We start from the raw sequence: 24701 nt of genomic DNA, 5'->3' as shown, positions 1-24701 counted from the left end.
TCTCTACATACATACATTACCTTTAACCTTTATTTCCATTTCAGGGCAGTCCCGCTATGAGCGTGGGCGGGCCTCGCTCACCGCGAGTAAGCACGGTCACGCCCATGACCGCGAGCATGGTCACGGTCACGGGCACGGGCGCGGTCACGGGCACGGGCGCGACCATGGTCACGGGCACGGGCGCGACCATGGGCGCCGTGGGCGGCTGCATGGCCCACGATATAGCGCACCGCTTCACGAAAACGTTCAACATGATCGCGACTTGTGACTTTTGCGATAAGCAAATGCTGTTCGGGTCGGGGTTGAAGTGTAAAGAGTGCAAGTTTAAGTGTCACAGGTAAATCTTATATATAAAAATTCCCGTGTCACAATGTTAGTTACCATACTCCTCCAAAACGGCTGGACCAATTCTCATGAAATTTTCTGTGCATATCGGATAAGTCTGAGAATCGGCCAACATCTATTTTTCATATGTACCACGGGCGAAGCCGGGGCGGACCGCTAGTAGTATTATTGTACGATTACCTAATCGTACAGACAATAGGTACATGTTCCCGGAATGCAATGCGTCGATGGTGCATATTTTATTATATTGTATTAATTATTATTTTAAATTTTAACACACAGTTCAGTTCGCATTCGGACTCCGTACCGGGCGGAGCTTCACCATCTCATCCCATTACAGTTAAAAATAAATATATCTCTTTATCCCAATCTCATATCTTATCTTTTACCCCAAAATTTCCCCCATCTTACATTGGTCCTTCGAGCAAACAGTGAATTGCGGGACCGGGACAAAAAGTGTGCATAAAGTTTGTGCTGTGTTTGTGTGCGTGGTTCTGGTTTCCGTGATCACATAGCGACCTCGGTGCTTTTGGAAGGCACCACACATATCTCCACATCTCTACCCTGGTGTCTTGGGGAGACACCACACCTCAACCTCGGTGCTTTTGGAAGGCACCACACATATATCTCCACATCTCTACCCTGGTGTCTTGGGGGGACACTACACCTCAACCTCGGTGCTTTAGGAAGGCACCACACATCTTCATATTTCAACCTTGGTGCCCTGGAAAGGCATCGCATCTCTACACATCGACGGAATAATTCACATCTCGGCGCGGCGTAAGCGTAACTTGAAGCTAGCCAAGTAAGGTTTTGTTATTTTATCTCTTATTTTCAAACATGTCGATGGAGGATATTTTAGCTACCCAAGAGCAATTAATAGATGCATTGGAAAAGCTACACATAAACTTTAAAAAGGATGGAGCGGAGCGAAAGACTCCCGATTATATACGACGAAGACTAGAAACGCTAGAACAATATTTTGTAGACTTCCACAACAACCATATGATACTTCTATCTTTTAACGATCACTCTCATGAGTATTTTGCATTCTATAGATATGATCAAATTAAGAAAAAATACAATAACATAAAGACAGCCTTGCAAAATTATAAATCTTTAGAAAACCCTGAATTACAACCTCCAACCTTTCAAACCCCGTCAACCTCTCATGAATATCAAGAAAAACCTTCCAACAATATCTCCAATATGAATAAAACGGAAGAGCTTATGAAAAAACAAACAACTAATTTTAAGGCTTTTTTGCGAACTGTTTTAAACATAAAACTTGATCTTATGTCGGAAAAGTGGGAATTTGAGGATATCCTAAAGTCCTTGCAAATCCGCTGGTCGGCAATTGATACCTTGCATTGGGAATTAGAAAATGAATTGAGCGGAACGAACGCTGAATATGAAGAACAATTTACTAATTATGAAAAACATTACTATAAGTTAAAAACAGATATTAATAAAAAGATGTATTTGTTGGGATTTGGTAATATTTTCAATAAAACTTCTTCTTTACAACCGATGTATTTATTAAAAGTTAAACGCATTACATTACACAGCAGTACAGCACAGAGCAACCATGAAAAGGACAGATAGCACCAAGTGTCAAAACGAGAAACTTCAAACATTCACAAAGACAGTTTGTACCATAGCATTCACAGATACACATAAACTACATTATAAATTTATATACTCAACACTCCCACCTAAATTTATAAGGTAGACATAACAACTTAACTGACAACTAAATGTTTTTTTAAACAAACATAAAATATTCTAGTTAACTTCATACATTTTTCATAAAGAACAAAATATAACTCCTCTAATACATACTGTTTTATTCTCAACTTACATACACTTTTTATTCCAAATTTTATATAAAGTTAAATATTATTCTCAACTTACATGCACTTCTTATTCTAACTTTATATAAAGTTAAATACTAGACACACTTATATGAAGTTTACAAAAGTTAAACATTAGGCACATTTATATGAAGTTTACATAACATTAAACATTTCTCATAATCTTATCTCTAATAGAATTAAATTTATTTGCTGGCAAAGCTTTTGTTAAGAAATCAGCTAATTGATTTGAACTCTCAATATATTTGATATTGACAATCTTATTTGCAACATTCTCTCTGATAAAGTTGTATCTTATATCTATATGCTTACTCCTTCTGTGAAACACAGGATTATGTATCAATTTGATTGTACTTTGATTGTCAACATTTAAAGTTATTGAGCCTTGTGGCTCCCCAATATCACAAAGAAATTGCCTAAGCCATAAAATTTCTTTAGCGGCTTCGCTAGCTGCCATATATTCTGACTCTGTTGTGGATAATGCCACAGTATTTTGTTTACGACTAGACCAAGTGACAGGACCTCCATTCATAAGAAATATGTAACCTGTATTAGATTTTCTAGTATCCATATCACCTGCAAAGTCTGAATCAGAGTAACCAACTAAGTCAGCATTACCTTGATAAACAATTCTCATATCTTTTGAATTAATTAAATAACGTAGGATTCTTTTCACAGCTATAACATGTGAAGGACCTGGATTATTGACATACCTGCTAACAACATTTACAGCATAAGCTATGTCAGGTCTAGATATTGATGATATGAATAACAATGCTCCCACCGCTTCTCTATATGGGAAATTAATAAGTTTATCACTAATTGTATTCTTAGACAACTTTACATTTACATCAGCGGGGGTACTGCTACCCTTAGCATCTAACAAATTGAATCTATTAATTATTGTTTGAATATATTGACTTTGACTTACACTAATATAACCTTTTCCTTTATCTATTTCCATTCCAATAAAAGAATTACAGTCTAAAGTCTTAATCTCAAATGTTTGCATGAATATTTTTATTATTTCAGATAAAACATCTTTACATTTAGCCAGTAACAAACCATCATCAACATAAAGAATTAATATTACTTTAACATCTTTAAAATATCCTACAAATACACAATTCTCAGATGGACATGGTTTAAATCCATAAAAAGATAAAAAAGAACTAAATTTTTCATTCCAACATCTCGATGATTGTTTAAGACCATATATAGATTTAACTAACTTACATACTTTTGAAGACTGTGTTTCCAAACCCTCGGGCACCTCCATGAAAATTTCCTCGGAGAGCTCACCATACAGGAAGGCCGTCTTCACATCAAATTGCTCGATATGCAGTTCATCTCTCGCAGCAATGCTCAGCAACACCCTGATGGAATCATACCTGCTAGTAGGGGAAAAAATCTCATTATAGTCTTCGCCCTTGACTTGTGTGAACCCACGTGCACACAGTCGTGCTTTGAATCGTACTATTTCTCCATCTCTATTCTTCTTTATAGTGAACACCCATTTACAAGAAACAGGCTTCTTCTCAGTTCGATCAGTTAATATCCATGTTTTATTTTTTTCATGTGACTGAAGTTCTTCATCTATAGCTTTCTTCCATAGGTGAGAATTTGGACTATTCATTGCTTCTTCATAAGTGTTAGGTAATTCTAATTCAGTTATATTTACTTCCAGGTTTCTATTCCGACGTGGACGTAGTGTGATGTTACTCAGTTCTTCCTCTTCCAAACATATACTTCTTGGAGGGATATAAGTTACATCTAAATCCTCTGAGCTCTTCATACTATCATCAGTACTGCTTTCTTGAAACTCATCCTCTGGAGTAGACCTTGTAAAATGATCTTGTTCTCTTTCTTGTGAAGCTGTTACTTCTACAAAACTTTGTTTTTCTTCTGGCATACTGTATTCATCGAATTTCACGTCCCGCGATATTATAATCTTTCTAGTATTTTGATCAAACATCCTGTAGTTCTCATGTTCATACCCAACTAACAACATCTTCACACTTTTCTTTGCAAGTTTCTTTCGCTTTTCTTTTGGTACATGTACATAACCAATGGACCCAAATATTCTTATGTGTTGCAAGTTAGGCTTAACTCCATGCCACAGTTCAAATGGTGTAACATTTCCTGTTTGGCTTGATGTACCTCTATTTAATAAATATATTGCACAGTTGACAGCTTCTGCCCACAAGTTTAAAGGAATGTTTTTCGCATACAACATAGTTCTTGCACTTTCCATGATTGAACGCATCTCTCTCTCTGCTCTCCCATTCTGTTCAGGGGTATAAGGGGCAGTACGTTCATGTGTTATTCCCTTATTCTCCAGATATGATGTAAATTCTTGGTTCACATATTCACACCCATTATCTGTATGTAATATGTGCAAATCATGTTGAAATTTGTTTTTCACTATTGCATTATACTTAAGAAAACATTGAAATACCTCGCTCTTATGCTTTATGAAGTAAACATGGCGGTAGCTTGTAGCTCCATCTTTGAATAAAACAAAGTACTTCATACCAGACACAGAAAGTTCTTCTATAGGGCCACAAACATCACTGTACACAATTTCACCAGGCTGTGTTGGACCTCTTGTTGATTTACAGAAAGGGCGCCTTGCTTGCTTTCCATACTGGCACGCTTCACAAATAAAATCCTGATTTCCACTCAATGTAACAGGAATTATACCATTTTTACACATATTCTGAAGTTCCTTCACATTTAAATGTCCCAATCTTTCATGCCAAACTTTTATATCTGTTTGCACAACATTACAACTTTCTTGTTTTATTGTTTTGACATCTAACTCATATAGGTTAGTTTCTGATAGATATGCCATCATAACAACAACATTATTCTTCATAATCATTGCCTTTTCATTGCTCTTCATTATCATATATCCTTTTCTTGTCACAGCACCTTCCGAAAATAAGTTTCTTCTCAAGTCGGGTACATACAAAACATTTTCAAGTTTACACCTCTCCCATGAACCATTAACCTTTTTGTCTATCAGTACAGTTCCTTTACCACATATTTTTATATTCTGTTTGTTACCCAATTTAACAGAATTGTTCTCTTGGCACTCGTTAAACTCACAGAAGTAGTCCCGCTTGAATGTCATATGCATTGAGGCTCCACTATCAAGAATCCATGCCTCTTCATCATGTTCCTTCAGTGCAGCGCTGAAAGCCAACATATTGTTAGGTTTCTTATCATGCTTTCTCTTTGGCAATCTGCAGTCTCTAGCGAAGTGGCCTCTTTTGTTACAATTATAGCATATGAATCTATGACTTGTTTTTTGTTGATCTTTTGAAGTTTTCTGTTTATTTTCACTTCTTGATATGAAATTACTTTTTGATGTCACTAATGCTGTCTCACTAACATTTATATCATTGGCAAGGCTGGCTTCTTCATCTACTAGCCGAGAAGTGAGGTTTTGAATTGTTTGACTTCCTTCATCAAGTGACAACCATGCCTGTCTAAGTGAACGGTACGTTGATGGTAATGTACTTAGAATTTTTGTCATAATTGCTGTATCACTGATTTTCTCACCAGTCTCCCGTAGTTGCTTTGCCAAGCTTTCTACCTTGGACACATGCTGTGCCATAGTATCGTTGCCATTATATGAATATTGATAAAATTTTTCATGAATCAACATCTTGTTGTATTCAGATTTTTGTTCATAGATAGCTTCTAATTTTGACATAACTTGTTTAGCAGTCTCGCAGTTTTCTATTAAAGATATTTGGTTTAAATCCATGGACGATGTCAGAATGAACATTGCCATGCCATCATCTTTGTCCCATTGCACTTGCGAACTGGTTTCCGTAGGTCTTGCCTTCTCGATATTCAATCCTTTTGCTCGTAATGCACATTTAACTTGAAATTTCCATTGTTTAAAATTTCTCCCATCAAACTTCTCAATTTTCATCGAGTTCGCAACCTCCATTTTAGGTTAGTTTTTACACCGGTTGTAATCTTGCTCTTTTACAGATTTCTCTTATTGAAAATATATTTTAAATATGCCTGGGCCCATAACCTGTTGGGATTTGGTAATATTTTCAATAAAACTTCTTCTTTACAACCGATGTATTTATTAAAAGTTAAACGCATTACATTACACAGCAGTACAGCACAGAGCAACCATGAAAAGGACAGATAGCACCAAGTGTCAAAACGAGAAACTTCAAACATTCACAAAGACAGTTTGTACCATAGCATTCACAGATACACATAAACTACATTATAAATTTATATACTCAACAGTATTCTCTATCTCATATAGAAAAATCAACCCCAAAAGTAGAGCTGCCTACATTCGAAGGAAATTACATGCAATGGGTTTCCTTTAAAGATCTATTTACGGAAACTATTCACAATAATCCGTCACTATCTAATGCACAAAAGTTACAGTTTCTTAAGAGTAAAGTTAAGGGCGAGCCTGAAAAAATGATACAACATCTCCAAATCAGCTCCGACAATTATCTCATATCTTGGAATATCCTCAGTCATCGTTACGATAATAAGCGATTAATCTTTACATCTCATCTTAATAATCTCTTAAATATCCCTAATATTCAATATCAATCGTATCAACACATTAAACGGATTCATGATGTAACATATGAGAGCATTAATGCAATTGAAAACCTTGGAATTAACGTGTCATCTTGGGACCCTTTTCTTGTTTGTATATTATCTCAAAAGTTAGACACAGAAACATACAATGATTATATGCAATCTTTAAAGTCGCCCAGAGAAATACCTGTATTGCAAGACTTTTTACAGTATTTAGAAACCAAGTTTATGACGCTAGAGACCTCACGAAAAAAGCATGAAAGCTACACTACAAAAGCATTTAATCAGCCATCAAATCAGCATAGTACACATTTAAGAAACTATAATAATCAATCATCCTTTCCTAAAAATTATAATAATAAATTTAAACAGAGTTTTAATAACCCATATTATACAAATCATGCTATTTCGCAAGTAACTTATTCCAATAATATAACAAATGTAAAACGCAAGCGGTGTCCGATATGCAATTCCAGCGAACATCGCCTTTATACATGTCCGACGTTATTACAAATGCATCCTTATGAGCGAAGAAAAACGGTTGAAAACATGAAACTTTGCCTCAACTGCCTACATTACCACAAAGGCATGAAATGCTTTTCACAGATATTGTGTAAGCAATGTAATAAAAATCATAATACCCTTTTACATGAATGTTTCACGTCACCGTCACGTTCGAGGTTCCACGTGCCTCATTCGAAACCTTTACGCCAGCAACAAGAAAATATGAACACATTAGTATCCCTTCCATGTGACCCCAGCGAAATACCTATTACCCGCTACTGCAATTATCAAGGTATCAGATGGATCTCACCTTAACACGAGAGCGCTTCTAGATCAGTGCTCACAAATCTCAACCTTAAAAAATACACCGTAAAAATGAATATATCAATGTAATCTTAATTTAAATAGCAACATCCAGCAGTTATGGGAAATGAAGGATGTACCTTACTCTAAATCTTACTTAAATCTATCTCAGGAAGACCTTTAAAAGAAAATTTCGAAGAAAAATTGGGTGCGTCAAAATCTATAAATGTATCGCCTAATTTAAGCAATTAGAAAACAAATTAATAAAATAACGTCAATTAGCACGCGATAATATTCATATTTTCATATATATATTGTTATTCATATCGGAATACAAAGAACTCAGACATATGATACTCTGTGTGTCGCACGCCGACTTAAGGCCCAGTGGCCACCTACCCCGCACCTTACGCGCAGAGTCATCAACTACAAGTTACAACCTTGCGAGTTGTGTTCGAAGCATCCTCGAAAACTTTAAATGAATTAACCCTTAATGATCTCATGTATAGAGCGCCTAATCTGCAACAAGACCATCAAATCCTAATTTTTAGATGGCGCCAATTTAAGTACGGGTTAACGGCGGAATTGATCTCAAATCCTACAAAGCGACAATTTTTGTCCGAAATATCGAAAATCTTTGATCCCTTTACAAGATGAGATTACATTATAAAATAATGTGATGATTATAATTATCTTACTATCTTACTATGAAACGATCTATTGTTAAGCTATCACTGTTATCTACAAATATAAATACTATTAATGAATCTACCGACTATGATAAGGAAGAAATTAAAACCTCGAAAACATAGAATTCATATATCTCGAAACAATATGTCCCATGATAAGAGAACATTTAAACACAATGCGACGCTATAATATTACATCTTGAGCACGAGTTCGGCGAATTGGAATATTATAATAACATTTTATTTATGAGTGATTCATTTGATATGGGAGCTGTATGAGTATATTTTAATTGGAATCTTGGTTGTTGACTTGTTGTGGTTGTTTGTGGAAATAATTACGTATTGGAAACAATTGCGTCGTCGACGAGCTTCAGCAGAGCCGGCGGTGGAGGCTGCGACCAGCGTCGCGGTCCCCGCCCGGCCACCTCCAACCCCGGTGATAAGTGATTGTGTGATAAGTGTTAGTGAAATAGTGCGTGTGATGTGCGCGTAAATAAACAAGATCTTTCGAGTGTTTTCAAACTTAAGTGAATCTCTGTAACGCTATTATAAAAAGCAATTGTAACTGAATCTTGTAACCCTATCGTAAAGAACAAATGTATCTTAATCTTATACTTATTGTATCTTCATCTTGTAATCATAACTAACACAATCATTTAGTAAATAGACACAAAATTGTAATATCACCTTGTTAGTTTTAAGTTCATCTTTCATCAAGTTACTAACCTTCACCTTTTTCTCCCCCGGGAACATGTACGATTACCTAATCGTACAGACAATAGGTACATGTTCCCGGAATGCAATGCGTCGATGGTGCATATTTTATTATATTGTATTAATTATTATTTTAAGTTTTAACACACAGTTCAGTTCGCATTCGGACTCCGTACCGGGCGGAGCTTCACCATCTCATCCCATTAAAGTTAATAATAAATATATCTCTTTATCCCAATCTCATATCTTATCTTTTATCCCATACATTGATTGCATTCCGGGAACATGTACCTATTGTCTGTACGATTAGGTAATCGTACAATTATAAATTGCCATTGCCACAAATTAAACTACTAGATATTGTTATTATTAAATTTCGTAAAAGAAAAAGTTTTTGTGTAAATAGGCTATTTGACAAGGTTTTGAAAACTGTCTCAAATTATTAAGATACGTTTATAGAGCACACAAAACACATGTTTCTTAATTTTTTGTAGTTATTCATTGAGAAAATGGAAAATAAAAACATGATATTCAAATACGCCGCCAAAACACAATTTTGAAGAATATGGCGTCTCGCGACCATGGTGACGTCACAGCGGCGTAGACATCAACTTGCTCCTAGTACTTATTGTTCGTTTTTGTTTTAATTATAGTATAATTAGGTTAATCTGTTTAAAAACCAGAAAATGAGTTCTTATAGGTGGTGTGTAGTTCCTGGATGCAGAAATACAACTATTAAAACCCCTGACGTACTATTTATATGTGCTCCAAAAGATATAAAAATGCGTAGAAAGTGTCAGTTAGCCTTAGCTCGCTGAAATCCAAGTGATATTAGATATATTATATCAATTAAAACAGTTATATTTTTTTGTGAAGACCACTTCGATGAAAGTATGGTGTTGAATACCTAGTAGGCAGTTTATTTTATTTGCAATACATAGTATAAATCGTCTCATTACTTAGGTACCTGCTTGAGGTAAGATAATGATATATATAAATTGATGATGACGTGTTTGTATTGATATTGAAAATAATCAATACAAACACGTCAATCCTATAAACTGGATGGCTGAAATGAAAAACAAAGGACTTAATCTAAAAAATGTATACTTCATAATTATTGTGCTATTGTGATTCATGTTTGTAGGTACAATTAACTAAAAAGGTAATGAATGACGATTGAAATATTAACTTACGTAGCTGTTTTCACATTTCTCAATTGAGGAGCGTAAAAATCTTGGTTGTTTTTAAAGAACATGCCAACCATTATAGCGTCCACTTTAGGTAGATTTCTACTGTCTGCTTTTTCGAAATTCGGTTCCATGACAAACAAAAATAACACATAAAGAACAAAACTGATTACAGACACCTTGAATCACAAGAAATAAGTTATACAAGAAACAAAACCAAAAGCGAAATTCAGCAACGACGTGAGTAAACGTTGGGATCACTTGTTATTTACGCCGCTGTGACGTCATGGCAGATGCAGCCAATCATGGATGTTTTCGGTCACGTGGTAATTTTAAAAAATATGATGTTTTTTCTCGACGATTTATAAATAAATAAGTTATTATTTAAATAATTTATTAATTTAAATCGCATCAAAAACCTTATATATATATGGATTACACAAAAAAGTAATTTATTTTTTATACTGTCAAATAGCCTATTGTGGACATGTATACAGTAATAGAAAAACAGTAATAGAAAATTTAAAATGTTATTGCGATAAAGTATGGTCCACTGTGAATGGAATTATGAATTAAACTGCAAGAATAAACTAATGAATTGAATCAATTATTTTTTAATTTTGATACGACAAAAATTAACATAGAACTTAGATACATATGTACTCATAATTATGTGAGTTTTAGTGTTAAATAGGCAAGAACTAATTAAATAAATAAATATTTCAGGACAATTTTCACACACGGCACGATCTGATCCCATACTAAGCTTTCGCTTGTGTTATGGAAACCAGATGGCTGATAAACATACATATATAATTTTAAATAAATACTTATATAGAATTACAGAACTTAATTAACATGACATTATTTGTTACAGAGATTGCGAGAGCAAAGTGCCGCCGTCCTGTGGGCTGCCGCAGGAATTTGTTAATGCGTTCAAAGAAAAGTTTCATAAAGACGGTATGTCTATTGGTAGTTTTTGCTGAAAAAATAAAATTTATGGTAGTCCGTAGAGTTTAAAAACACTAAAAATAAAAATTAAAAGTCATAGACACAGAGTATTTTTTTTAATACACACATGTTGTTTGATTTACAGTGATAAGTATTTTAAAAATTCTTTTTGAAAAATTTTAATATTTTGCAACAGAATATAGACGTTTCATTCGATCGTAAACATACAAATACGAAAAAAAGAAATTGTAAAACAATGTAATATTTGCTTAGGTGGTTACTATTTATCATCTCCGGGTCGAATCATCCCGCCGTTAACGCCCAAGCGAAGACAGAGGCCGCCAGCACATCATTATTCGGTAAGAAACACTCACTATAATAATTATTGAAGTAAAACTTCTTTATCGGGGTTGGAAAAAAAATTTGTAACATTTTTTCGTTACGCGTGACATTTTTCCGTTACGCGCCATCTTTTTCTTATCCCTACCACGCGTGATTCGACGTATTTCTATAAAGTTGCATACAGTAAATTATTTTTTGAAAAATAAGGTCATAAAGAAGTTTCACTTCTTACGTGTGTACACTAGTACACGCACACATTTTTTTTTATCTTGAAATTGATATTTTTGGTTTAATGGCATTCAAATGCAGAGTTGGTTGTTAATCATCTCAATAGATGGTGCGCGGTGTGTCCCTTAGACACATAAAACTGAAAAAATATAATAAATTCGATCGCTCTGGCGGGTCACGAGTGGCTGAATTGGTTCGGGTTCGAGTCCCGCCTCGTGATCGAATTTTTTCTATTATTTATAAATTTATATTATTTTATCTGTTGATCTTTTATGCATCTGGGGAAACCTGTAATAAATGATGTTTTGCTGTATTCAATATTATTAACTGTGTGGATAAATACATAGTAAAAAAATTAAGATATTATATTTGCTGTTTTCTACTACATTATGACATTTTTATACTACCGTCTTATACTTTTTCATACAAATAACCGAGGAATGAATAATCGCGCTGAATTAAAATAATAAAAATTATCTGATATAAAAAAAAGATATTTGAAAACCAATAAGGCATAAAATTTTTAATGTTATTCAATCCACACAGGGCAACCCCGACTCATCATCGAACACATCATCGTGCAACAGTTCGACCCCCTCATCACCGGCTCTAGCCCCGCCTGCGCCGGCTCATCACCAGCATCATCACCAGCAGCACCAGGTGGACAGGAGACGGTTCCACTTTCCCGGTGAGTGGGGTGAATAAAAAGGAGACTCATCATCGAACACATCATCGTGCAACAGTTCGACCCCCTCATCACCGGCTCTAGCCCCGCCTGCGCCGGCTCATCATCAGCATCATCATCAGCCGAAAACCGCCGAAAACCGTCTCCTGTCCACCTGGTGGTGGACAGGAGACGGTTCCACTTTCCCGGTGAGTGGAGTGAATAAAAAGGAATCGGTGAAATGTTTGTACTTGCATAACTTCCAAATGACTGAACCAAATTGGATAACTCACTACATAGTATTAAACAAAGTCGCTTTCCGTGGTCAATGTGTCGGTATGCTAAGATTTTTTAAATTTTATGAGATTTTTTTTTTTATAAATAGTGATTCAAAATAATTATTTGTCTGGCGGTAAACAAAGCGGGCGAAGCTGCGGGCGTAAACCTGCTTATTTCATATTTATTAATAATTTATTATTATAATATACAATGTTATAGATTGTCTAATCTAAAAATGAACGCCCCTCCACTGTGTTTACGCTCACATTCAAAGTACGTGTATAGACGCAATACACACAAATTGGTCTGCCTCATTGGTCGTTCAGTCCTCCAGTCCCGTCCATGCCCGAACGACAGCACCAGTTGACCAACTAGTGCATAAATGACGCGATGCACGACAGAACGGACGTGTCATTCCGTACATAGCGCGCTCTCCCCGCCATACAATGCTAGGCACCTGAACTGATCGCCCGATTAGTTGACAAATCAGTGCGCGAGTGTCAAAGTTTGCAGTAGAATCGACGCGCGCACACATATAAAGTGGTTCAATAATTATTTGTCCTCACACATTGAAACAATTAAGTTTAGTGGAAGGGCGTTCATTTTTAGATTAGACAATCTCTACATATATTATGTGTTTTTTTTTTTTTTTTTTTTTTTTTTAAATAAATAAATATTTTAGGACATTATTACACAAATCGACCTAGTCCCACAGTAAGCTCAATTAAGGCTTGTGTTGTGGGTACTAGGCGACGATAAATATAATATTTAATAAATACATATATAGATAATAACACCCAGACCCAAGAACAAATAATTGAGTTCATCACACAATTATTTGCCCTGACCGGGGATCGAACCCGGGACCGTCGGCTCAGTAGGCAATTACTTTACCACTGCGCCAACCGCGTCGTCAAAAATGTATATCGTAAAATTAAATTGTAAAAATGATAGGATTTAAAAGAGCAACTATGGAGTTTCTTGCCGGTTCTTCTCCGTAGATACTGCTTTCCGAATCGTGGTAAATGTTAAAATATGTAATGACGTTTCAAAAGTGCTTCTAGAAGAAGACGTCTAATTGAATAAATAAATGTTTGAGTTGAGTTTGAATAAATGTCTTCGTTAACCGAGTGAGCAATGAGCATGCCTGCAAAATCAGTCAGTAATTGCCTAGAAAATATTTGCATAATATAGAGAAGAAGAAAAAAATCCCTAATAAAAATGTTACTTACAGACGTGAAACCAACAGTATCGAGTCCAAACCACACGTCAGCTGTGCAGTCACCCGCGAGGATCACAGCGGACTCCAAACATGATCTCACGTGCAGTGTGAGGAGTGGTGAGTTGATATAATTGAAAGAAAGATAATATGTTTCATTACATAATATATTATATACTGTTAGACGTAACCTTTGATTTAATATTTTTGTGGATGAATATTTGTCAATATAGTTGTCACTGTTTCAAGTCCGAACATGTTTAGCTGTCGAATACTATATATTATTGCCGCGTTCCTTTGACTCGTGGCGCATTCGTACGAGTCGTGCCTAGGGGCTCGGACGTTGTTTATACGATGTTCGACCCAACTACCTTCACTTTGCTAATAGTCGTTGACTTGCTGCGATCTGTTATCAACTACCTACATCAATTAGGTAGCTGTGTAGAATCGCAGTACATTTTTATTACATTCAAACTAATATTTAACGTGTAATTTCTTATAATACACTAGCGGTCCGCCCCGGCTTCGCCCGTGGTACATATTTACGTTTTCTCTACATAAAAACCATCCTCGTACTTCAAGGAATATATTAAAAAAAGAATTATCGAAATCGGTTCAGCCGTTCTCGAGTTATGCGCTTACCAACACATTTTGCGATTCATTTTTATATATTAACTAGCGGTTCGCCCCGGCTTCGCCCGTGGTACATGTTTACGTTTTCTCTACATAAGAACCATCCTCGTACTTCAAGGAATATAATAAAAAAATAATTATCGAAATCGGTTCAGCCGTTCTCGAGTTATGCGCTTACCAACACATTTTGCGATTCATTTTTATATATAAGATACATTATGTATAAGGCATAAGCCATGAGTTTTTTATTGTGAAATAATAGAAATGTTAAAATGAAACATACCTTGTTGCTAGAATAGTACCAGTTAATTATGTTAGGTACGATATTGTTCGTGCGATTTAGATCAAAAACAAATTTAGCGACCGTAAAATTTATTTTATCAGTTTTATTTTTTACCTCAAAAGAACAACATAACTTTACCATGGCTGTGTGATAAAAATAGTTATAATTTTCCACATTTCTGCAGTACTATAAAAATATAGTAAAATCTAGTGGAATTTCTATAGATATCTCATGAAAGCAAAAAACTTAACATGTTTCAAAATTACAGAAGGTTCCGGGCAGGTGTCTCTCAGTGGCTCTGGTTCAACTGACAGTGGAGGTCCGGCGAGAGACAATTCTGTGGATCTCGCTTCACATGATGAACGGTGGCCGAGGCAGAATAGCGTGAGTTTATTTTTAAACAAAACCAAAATAAAATATTTATGTGTGGTTTATAAAAGTACAAGAAACAAGTTCTGAATGTATTTATTGTATTTTTGTTATCAACATATATATATAAATATTTAACAAAATGGTAAAAATATAATTGGACTAAATTACTATATTATATTATTTATATTTTATTCGTTATTAAAAAACCTGGGACAGGCAATAAATACAGACTAAGAATAAAGACAGACAACACATTAAAAAAATTATAAAAAAAAAACAAAATATTTTTTTTAAATAAAATATTTTCTTACCCCTGAGCTCGGACCTCACAGTTCTGTGTATAAATCTTAAACCCTTTACCAAAGAGTTAAAACAACATTAAAGTTCAACACGCAACATGCAATTTATTTGTAAATAAATTAAATACATGATTACGCCGAAGCTTCGAACAAAACTTTCTTATCAATCGCTGAGTTAATAATTCATTTCCGAAGTGACGTTACTGATAAGAGAATGTCATAGTGCGAGTTGTAGCTTGTAGCTTTGTTAGTGTTTTTGTTCAAACTTTGGTTTTAAATAAGATTTTAAGCTAAAATGTCGACTATAATACATCGCAGGAGATTGTTTGAGGAAGTATGTTAAATTTTTTTATTATTTTTTATAATTGTTTGTATTAAATAAGGTGTTTGATTGTTGAAATTGCTTTTAGTTTTAAGTGGTTTGGGTTATGTCGATGATTTATAAATGAATTTAACATCAAATGTAAATTCATTTATCCAAGAATCTTTTTTGTAAAAGCTCATGTCGCGTGATGGAGTATTGAAAAAGAGAAAAAAATGTATAGGCTGTTTAATAGTCATAGGAAATTTTAATTGGATTTGATTTGATTTATTTTTTTAGTTATAATGTTTGAACAAAAATGTCACTATGCGTATAATTTATGAATTTGGTTAATACAGTATCCGTAAATATATATAGAGCGTTAATGTGAGGTTAGGGGAGGGGGTAGTTTGAAACGTAAATTAAGAAGGTTACAAATTTACAAAAAAAAAAAAAATTAAGTTGCATACTATAATCAACTAGACTCACAGTTGATCTTCATCAAATTCGTCTATCAAATTCGCAAAAATAATTCCGAGCAACATTCTATAAATCATTTATTCAAAATTACATCTTATTTATTGTCTTTAATATTCGTTATAAAACTCTGCTCAATAGACGCATAGGCAGAGTTGTGCTTCAGACAATTTCTAAACACAATTGTGAGTCATCCATTGTATGTTAATGAGTACTATTGGCAAATATCTTTACCACAGCTGTCCATGAAAGAGTGGGACATCCCATACGATGAGCTGAAGCTGTACGAGGTGATCGGCACCGGGCGCTTCGGCACCGTGTACCGCGGCAGCTGGCACGGAGCAGTCGCCGTCAAGCTGCTCCACGTGCACGCGCTCAGCGACCACTGCGCGCCGCTCGACACCTTCAAGCACGAGGTGAGTGTACCGCGGCAGCTGGCACGGAGCAGTCGCCGTCAAGCTGCTCCACGTGCACGCGCTCAGCGACCACTGCGCGCCGCTCGACACCTTCAAGCACGAGGTGAGTGTACCGCGGCAGCTGGCACGGAGCAGTCGCCGTCAAGCTGCTTGACAGCGCTGGTTCGTTCAACACAAAGGAAGCAGGTTGAAGCAGACCAAGACAAATTGTATATGGTAGCGCCCAGCGCTGAGCAGCGCGGGTTGAAGCTTGTTAGCGCCGATTAGCGCTTATCGGCGCGTGTTCATATATTTTCCTGCGCGGGTTACCAGCGCTGACGAGCGCCGGTAAGCGCTTATAAGTTTCCAGCTTTCTTTCTGTATACGCCCACACATGAAACAGCACGAGACGCTGACCAACTTACTTATCAGAAACAAAAGTTCGCTGTGAAAATAGACCTTAATACATTACACACAAGGCTCATAATCAATTAATGACTGTAATTGGCACGCTGCCAAGTTTGACTTTACTTAGTGCTATTCTTTTATAGACTCTAACCCACTAAACCTAAGATCCATAACCCTGCAAATTGCAACGTTCCGCAGGATGCCTCGTCCTAACCATCACTTTTATGCTATTCTATTATCGACCCTATCTTACTAAACATAAAGTCTATATTCCCACAGGTGGCAACATTCCGCAAAACACGGCACGAGAACTTAGTACTCTTCATGGGCGCGTGTATGAAACCACCTAGACTTGCGATCGTGACGTCACTGTGCAAGGGCATGACGCTATATACGCATATTCACCTGCGAAAGGATAAATTCACGGCGAATAAAAGTGTGCTCGTTGCGCAGCAGATATCGCAGGTATATTTGGAAATGAATAAAATTAATTTGTTGTTTTTTTTTTATTTTGTTTTTTGTAAGTGTGAATACTTGCTTAAATTTCCAATTTTGTCAAGCAAGTGACAGTATTTTCTTTCACATGAATTATATACACATCAACAAAATTTTTGTCTAACACACAGAAAAATTCTTGAAATGTTTTTTTTAAAGGCCTTCCACTAAGATACAATACTTCCATTCTTTTTAGATTTTTAGATAGTTGCTGAATTAAAAAATATCAAAGTAAAATTAAAATAAAATGTGTTATATTTTCAGGGTATGGGCTATCTACACGCGAGAGGCATCGTCCACAAAGACCTCAAAACAAAAAACATTTTCTTAGAAAATGGCAAGGTGGTGATCACGGATTTTGGTCTGTTCAGTGTCACGAAGTTGTGTTTCGGTAACAAGTAAGTTTATCTTTTGTTAATATTATTAATTAAAGTAATCTTATTCTTTTCTAATGTCAATATTGCTACACCCCTACCCGCTTCGACACATAAATAACACATTATCTATCTTATTACTGTATGAATAAAGGTGACATTCGACCGCAGCGCTGGCGGCGACAGTCTGGGCATCTCGTCTGGCTGACTGAGCTTCTTGACGCTCATTACTAATACACATTTACGTTCAGCGACCATCAACACATTTACCAATATCACCCTTAAAGCCAAGTACATAAAGCTCACAATTCCGCAGTCCTCGCGGCGACAGTCTCGGCATTCCATCCGGCTGGCTGTGCTACCTAGCCCCGGAGTTAGTACGTGCGCTGAGGCCCCATGCGTCATTGCATCTACCGTTCTCGAAGCACACGGACGTGTATGCTTTTGGGTATGTTAATTTATCTATTTGTAAGTGATTTATTGTAACTTCAGAATAGACAAATGTTTGTTTGTTATGGGCCAATTTTTGTAATAAAATATGTTGTGATTTTATGATTTATAGCTAGCTTTTGTGTTTACTGTTTTCTATCTTGCTTTTCCTTAATGCCTTTCTTTATTAAACAGACAAACAAGATTTTTAATTTTTTATACTGAATAATACAAAAGTATTAAGGTGATTTTTAGAATTCTCTTTGCTACTTAGAAATTTTTCCGAGGCATAACATAACACCAGTTGTTTTATTTTACTATGTTCAAGAATTTAATATTTATAATCAATATATTACATATTATCCTAAAAAATAATATGTCTCTGAACATTCCAGAACTGTATGGTACGAACTGCTATGCGGCGAGTATCCGTTCAAAGGCCAGCCAGCGGAGGCGGTGATATGGCAAGTCGGCAAGGGGGCGAAACAATCGCTCGCTAACATGCAGGCCTCTAGAGATATTAAGGTGAGATTTATTTCAAACTAGTATTTTAATAATTGAATGGTTATTATATTGCAACAATAACAGATAAAATACCATTTATATTTAAGTTTTTCGTTAATATTTTTCTATTAGTGAATACTGAAAGCGCTTCATTATAAAATAAGAGTCAATTGTAACAAATAACAGTCACCAAGAATGAATGATTTATGAAGTTATTACAAAAGTTTAAAATAACAACAGTCTATAGGAATAGAAAAGCATGTTACCCAAATGAAAAATCATTTAAACTATTTTTACCATAGATTTATTTTATACTAGCGGTCCACCCCGGCTTCGCCCGTGGTACATGTTTACGTTTTCTCTACATAAGAATCCTCATACTTCAAGGAATATAATAAAAAAATAATTATCGAAATCGGTTCAGCCGTTCTCGAGTTATGCGCTTACCAACACATTTTGCGATTCATTTTTATATATAAGAAGATACACAGACAAGCCTGTAAAATTCCAAAAGGATTGACATAACAACAACTAAAAATACATTTTTTTTCCAGGACATCCTAATGCTCTGCTGGTCGTACCGAGCGAGCGAGAGACCAGACTTTCCACACCTCCTCTCCACACTAGAAAAGTTACCCCGCAAGCGTTTAGCCCGCTCGCCCTCGCACCCCGTACACTTGTCTCGTTCTGCAGACTCGGTGTTCTGAGAGCGGCTCGGCGCGCTGTGCGTACGCCCGTAACAGTGCAGTGATGTAACAGTGAAGTGATGTAACAGTGGAGTGATGTAACAGTGATTTGTAACAGTGCAGTGATTTGTAACTGAAGTGAAGTAACAGTGATTTATAACGGTTATTTGTCACAGTGATATAACAGGGAATTGTCACTGTCATTAGTAACAGTGAAGTGAAGTAACAGTGATTTTTAATGGTTATTTGTCACAGTGATATAACAGGGACTTGTCACTGTCATTAGTAACAGTGAAGTGATTTAACAGTAATGATGAAACAGTGTTGAAAAGTGGGATGTGGTAAGTGGGAGGGGTTGATCGAAAATTTAGTGTATTTAAGCTAGTTTTGAATATTTGTTTGTGCAATTACATTGTCTGGTATTTTGTCATGTTTTTTTTGAAGTAATATGCTGCCCAACTAAGCGCAAAAGCGGTAACTCAAAGAAAGCGAGTTTTGAGATAATTGAAGTTATGTAAAAATAGTTATATATATACTTTATGTATAGTTTTTTTTATTTGTTAAATATTATTTATATATTATATAGGGTGTATTTGTTATCACATTAGTTAAATTATCAAAAATGTATAATAATGTACTTTATTCATGAGATACGGTTACACCGCTTAGTAAACTATAGAATTAAAATTGAGATACCGCTTTTTCGTTAGCTCTTCTCAAACATGTGTGTATACAAAAAGGAATGTATTTTCTATCGAATAAAATATGTATTATTTGAAAAAAAAAATTAAAGTATATATATAACGTTTTTTTATTATTAAAATTTGAAATTACATAAAAAAATATTTAAAAACAAAGGGTTTTTGGAAGGAATTTTAGTAGTCAAAAGTAGGGAGTTCTCTCCAAAAGGACATTCTATTTTGTGGTATTATATTTTGAAAAGATTTCAAAATATTTTCTTTTTTGTTTTTTGAAATTCCTTCCGGAGCAGTTTTCTTTTTTGGTGGAGGCAAGACATGACTTTTTAAAATTTTTTTTCCTATAATGCTAGCAGTAATTGCATTTTGATCGAATCCTGTTTTGTAGGTAATATCAAAACTGCCTCTTTTAACTTCAACTTCAACCATTTCGCTGACATATGGACGCGGTTTAATTCGAGACAGTGCATATTGTGTGGTATAATCATCCCAGTCATAAAAGTCTTGCATGTTCATCTCTTTAAGTTTTACATTTTTTCCTGCAGTGCTAACTGCCTGAGAAAAATCTGCGAAATCATAAATTTTGTTTTTCATGCGTTTTATGGACAGCTCTACCCTATGATGGAAACTATTAGCTGACATAAAGGTGTGGCCGGATTCAAAATATTTGATGACAATCTTGTCGGCGTTGATATCCTTAGAATTTATAATATAAATTAAGAAAGAAAAAAACGTCCAGTTTTTGTTCTGGGAGGAACAATTATCAACCCATAGTATGATATTTTTTTTATCCCGATGAAAAATAAAAAATTGATAGTATGCACTTATAATTTCGGCTTTGGAACGTCCAAACAACCCTTCATACCATAGTACAGGAAAAATACTCAAATCTTTTCGGCCTTGACCAGTTGGCACGAAACTTTCGTTGTAAACCACTATCCTATGAGTAAAAATCCTACTTACCGCTTATCGGCTAAGCAAAAGTTGTGTATTTATTTAAGAATTTTAGCGATATTTAAATTTGCGGCTGGTTGCCTACGTAATATTAATATACCTCTAACACCCTTAGTGATATATGGTAAAACTGAGATAGAAAAATCTTTCTTAAGGTTTTTTCATACGTTTTGAACAAGATAGTGCTAAATGGCTTAGTCCAGTAGATGCGTATTTTTTAAAGCTATCCGATGGCATAAAAATCAATTTTACGATTTTTTTTGAGATACCGCTTTTGCGCTTAGCAGGGCAGTATGGGTCAGATATAATTTAAAAATCTAATTTAACAACAATATATCTGTTTAAAGTTGTACATTTTTTAAGGTTTATTGTATGGGAAGCATAATTGCACAAATAAATGTTTGAGCCCAATGTTGTGTCTCACATTTATTGACCAAATGATGAATTAACTCATCAACAAGAGTGCCTAATTGTACGCAATCCAGTGGTGAACATCTCAAATGTCTTTGGTAAAATATTTTGCAATAAAAAAAAAATCTATTTTATTATCTGTTGCAAATAAGTGTCAAGATTTAGAATTTGAAAACGCAATTGAAATTTATTATTTTTTAATAATTTCGTAAAAATATTTCCATGTTGTCCAACAGTTATCAAAGATTGGAAGGAATTAGCATTTAATGAAGAAATTCGATACTGTAACTGAGTAATACTGTAAATGCATATTTTCAAAAATTTTAAATAGAATGTTATACATACTTACTGCTGCAAGAAAAAATGTTTTAAATATTTAAAATATAAACAAAACTGCATGCTTATAAATTATAAATTTTTAAATGTGTACATAGTCATTTATTAATAACTAGCGGTCCGCCCCAGCTTCGCCCGTGGTACATATTTACGTTTTCTCTACATAAGAACCATCCTCGTACTTCAAGGAATATAATAAAAAAAGAATTATCGAAATCGGTTCAGCCGTTCACACGTGATGCGGTGACAACGCGAAACGGGTTTCATTTTTATATTATAGATAGATAGATAGTGCGACAGACAATGTTTATTTTAAATTGTAGTGTCAAAAATCTTCACTTTTGTAACAAAATAAAGGGCTAAGAGCCCAAAATAGATGGTAAATAAAATTAATATTCGAGTTTTGAATTTATTACTATACAAGTTATAGTTTTAAAATTCAATGTAATAATTTTATACAAAGGTTGGTAAATGCTAACGAAAATTTTATTTTATTTCTGTATTACGTAAGTAACACTTTAAAATAAAAATATTATAATGTTTTATTTGAATTTGACTTTGTGGGTTCCAATACCAGGGAAATTCTTAGTGAAATAGCTGCATCTCCCCTTGTCTAACTAAGGGATTTGTATGATTATCTAATTAATAATTAATAGAAATAAAATGTGAAAAGTATGGATTTTGGGGGTCTGTTTCTCAATGTCTAAGTAAATTTAAGTTGTAATGACGTGTTCTTGAATTAAAGAGAATCTGAAAATACATTTCTAACTATTTGTCACATTTATAGAAATAGTTACATGGGATATTAACAAAAGAATTGTAATAGTTATTTAAAAATACGAGCTGTGCCCTGCGGTTTTGCTTGCAAAGAAAATCACTGACAAAAAAAGATACTACTCATCACAGTTTACGTTGATAATGAACTATTTTCATTCCAAAATTCATCTGAATGACAGACAGACTGGCATTTTCCCATTTATAATATTACTATGGATTACTTGATACCTGAGAAACAGACCCTCTTTGTCTTAGGGCATATTCAGAAAGAAAGCTGGAAACTTATAAGTGCTTACCGGCGCTTTTCAGCGCTGGTAACCCGCGCAGGAAAATATATGAACACCCGCCGATAAGCGCTGATCGGCGCCAACAAGCTTCAACAAGCGCTGGTCAGCGCTGGGCGCTGCCATATAAAATTTGTGGTCTGCTTCAACCTGCTTCCTTTGTGTAGAACGAACCCTGACAAGCGCCGGTAAGCGCTTATAAGTTTCCAGCTTTCTTTCTGAATACGCCCTTAAGGGCAATGCTCATTATACTTTTTAAATATAATGTTAAAGTAAGAATCGAACGGGTACTTGCTACTTAGTATTGTAACAAGAAAGCACCTTTAACTTGTTAAGCTCTGATCTCTGATGTCAATAGATAGTATTTTCGTATTTGTAAGTAAATACTGAAAATTCGACTGCATAATATAATTGTACATAGCGTGTTGACTTTTTGTTGTGTGCAATGTTTATTTTTTATGTTATAAAGGATTTTTTAAAATAATTCATGGATTTTGAAATAATGTTTACAAGTCAAATGTTGTTACAATATTGTGAACTTTGTCATAGAATATAATTTGCATAATGTAAAAGTTTTAACGCTTGGTTTTAACCAGAGGACATTATTTTTTATCTCTATCTGTTCATTTTCCAGTAAGTTATTTTAAAATAATAATTTTAAAAGTAAATGCATAGATTTTAAATTGCACACAACAAGAATTTTTAATAAAGTAAATAAGAGTTCTTTCAAGGGAATTGTATCTTAAAAAATAGATAAGACTTCAAAGGAAACATTTGAGTACTAATTTGTGAATTTAATGTAAATATGGATATGTTATTATTATGTATTTCTTATAATAGAATATTAAATGAATACCCACATTTTGTGTGAATACATTATTTGTATAGAATGTAGATAAAAAAATTGGCACCTTGAAAAATATTAAACTTTGATTTCATCAATTAAAATACATATTATATAGATTTTCATAACTTCATTACAATATCATTATGGTAATTTTCAAACTTGTATTATAAACATAATAATAGTATGTATCTTTCAAATTAAATTATAATATAAATTTATAAAGTAATGTGATTCGAAAATCATCTCATATACAGGGTGTCCCACTGTTGGTATACTAAGCTCAAAGGAGGTTATAGTTTAGCATACGCTGAGTTCGTAAAAAAATACTTATAAAATTCCAGACGCATTTTTTTTCAAATAGATGAATTCTTAAAACTCTATGTGTATACCCATAACAAGTAACCCGCCCAACTTTGCCACCAGCACGTGAGCTATTGTTTAAGATTATGTTTTCATAAACAAAATGCTCACGTTAGCAAAGCGGTATTTGCTGGCGAAGTTAGAGAAAAAAACATGGATTTTCAGGAAAAATGTAGCAAAAAATTTTTTACGTAATTTTGTTGTTTAAGTATTTTTTACGTGATCAGTGTATGCAAAACTACAAGTACCTTCGCGCTTAGTATACCAATAGTGGGATACCCTGTATAATAAAATGTTATTTTTTCAAGAGGCTTTTCTAATTAAGGTGAAATTGTAGCTTTTAAAGATCATGCAATTAGTATTTATTTTCCTAATAATGTAAGTATTGTTTCCAATGAAATGTAAAAATTGTAAAAACATGAACATAGCTTAACTAATGTATAAAGATAATAAGAGAAATAGCTCATATTGTTATTTTATTGT

General features: G+C 34.5%; 2 protein-coding genes and 1 long non-coding RNA gene across 3 annotated transcripts in view; 2 read left to right on the top strand and 1 right to left on the bottom strand.

The window, feature by feature from the left end:
- ksr (kinase suppressor of ras) overlaps nt 1–23824 on the top strand; it is a 30915-nt gene extending 7091 nt beyond the window's left edge. The window contains exons 7-19 of the mRNA XM_089702807.1: nt 45–337; nt 11090–11172; nt 11437–11522; nt 12280–12421; nt 13911–14015; nt 15080–15195; nt 16500–16676; nt 17343–17528; nt 17823–17956; nt 18249–18380; nt 18757–18886; nt 19420–19994; nt 21491–23824. Of these exons, the coding sequence (XP_089558933.1) occupies nt 45–337; nt 11090–11172; nt 11437–11522; nt 12280–12421; nt 13911–14015; nt 15080–15195; nt 16500–16676; nt 17343–17528; nt 17823–17956; nt 18249–18380; nt 18757–18886; nt 19420–19572 (1737 nt within the window). The 3' untranslated portion in view covers nt 19573–19994; nt 21491–23824. The remainder of the gene's footprint in view (nt 1–44; nt 338–11089; nt 11173–11436; nt 11523–12279; nt 12422–13910; nt 14016–15079; nt 15196–16499; nt 16677–17342; nt 17529–17822; nt 17957–18248; nt 18381–18756; nt 18887–19419; nt 19995–21490) is intronic.
- Nucleotides 1–24701, top strand: part of LOC149483637 (uncharacterized) — a 202574-nt gene that overhangs the window by 44046 nt on the left and 133827 nt on the right. The gene's annotated exons all lie outside the window — the stretch shown is intronic.
- Nucleotides 20427–21924, bottom strand: LOC149483645 (uncharacterized). The gene is made up of 2 exons (XM_089702897.1): nt 21914–21924; nt 20427–21204 (listed from the first exon to the last, which is right to left on the bottom strand). The coding sequence occupies exons 1-2, from the start codon at nt 21922–21924 to the stop codon at nt 20427–20429; spliced, it is 789 nt and encodes a 262-aa protein (XP_089559023.1).

Source organism: Colias philodice, chromosome 13, assembly GCF_061535455.1.
Source record: "Colias philodice isolate Cphi_HAF_F1 chromosome 13, ilColPhil1 Martin Lab GWU primary, whole genome shotgun sequence".
Lineage (NCBI taxonomy): Eukaryota > Metazoa > Arthropoda > Insecta > Lepidoptera > Pieridae > Colias > Colias philodice.
This window is presented reverse-complemented; position numbering and strand designations above follow the sequence as displayed.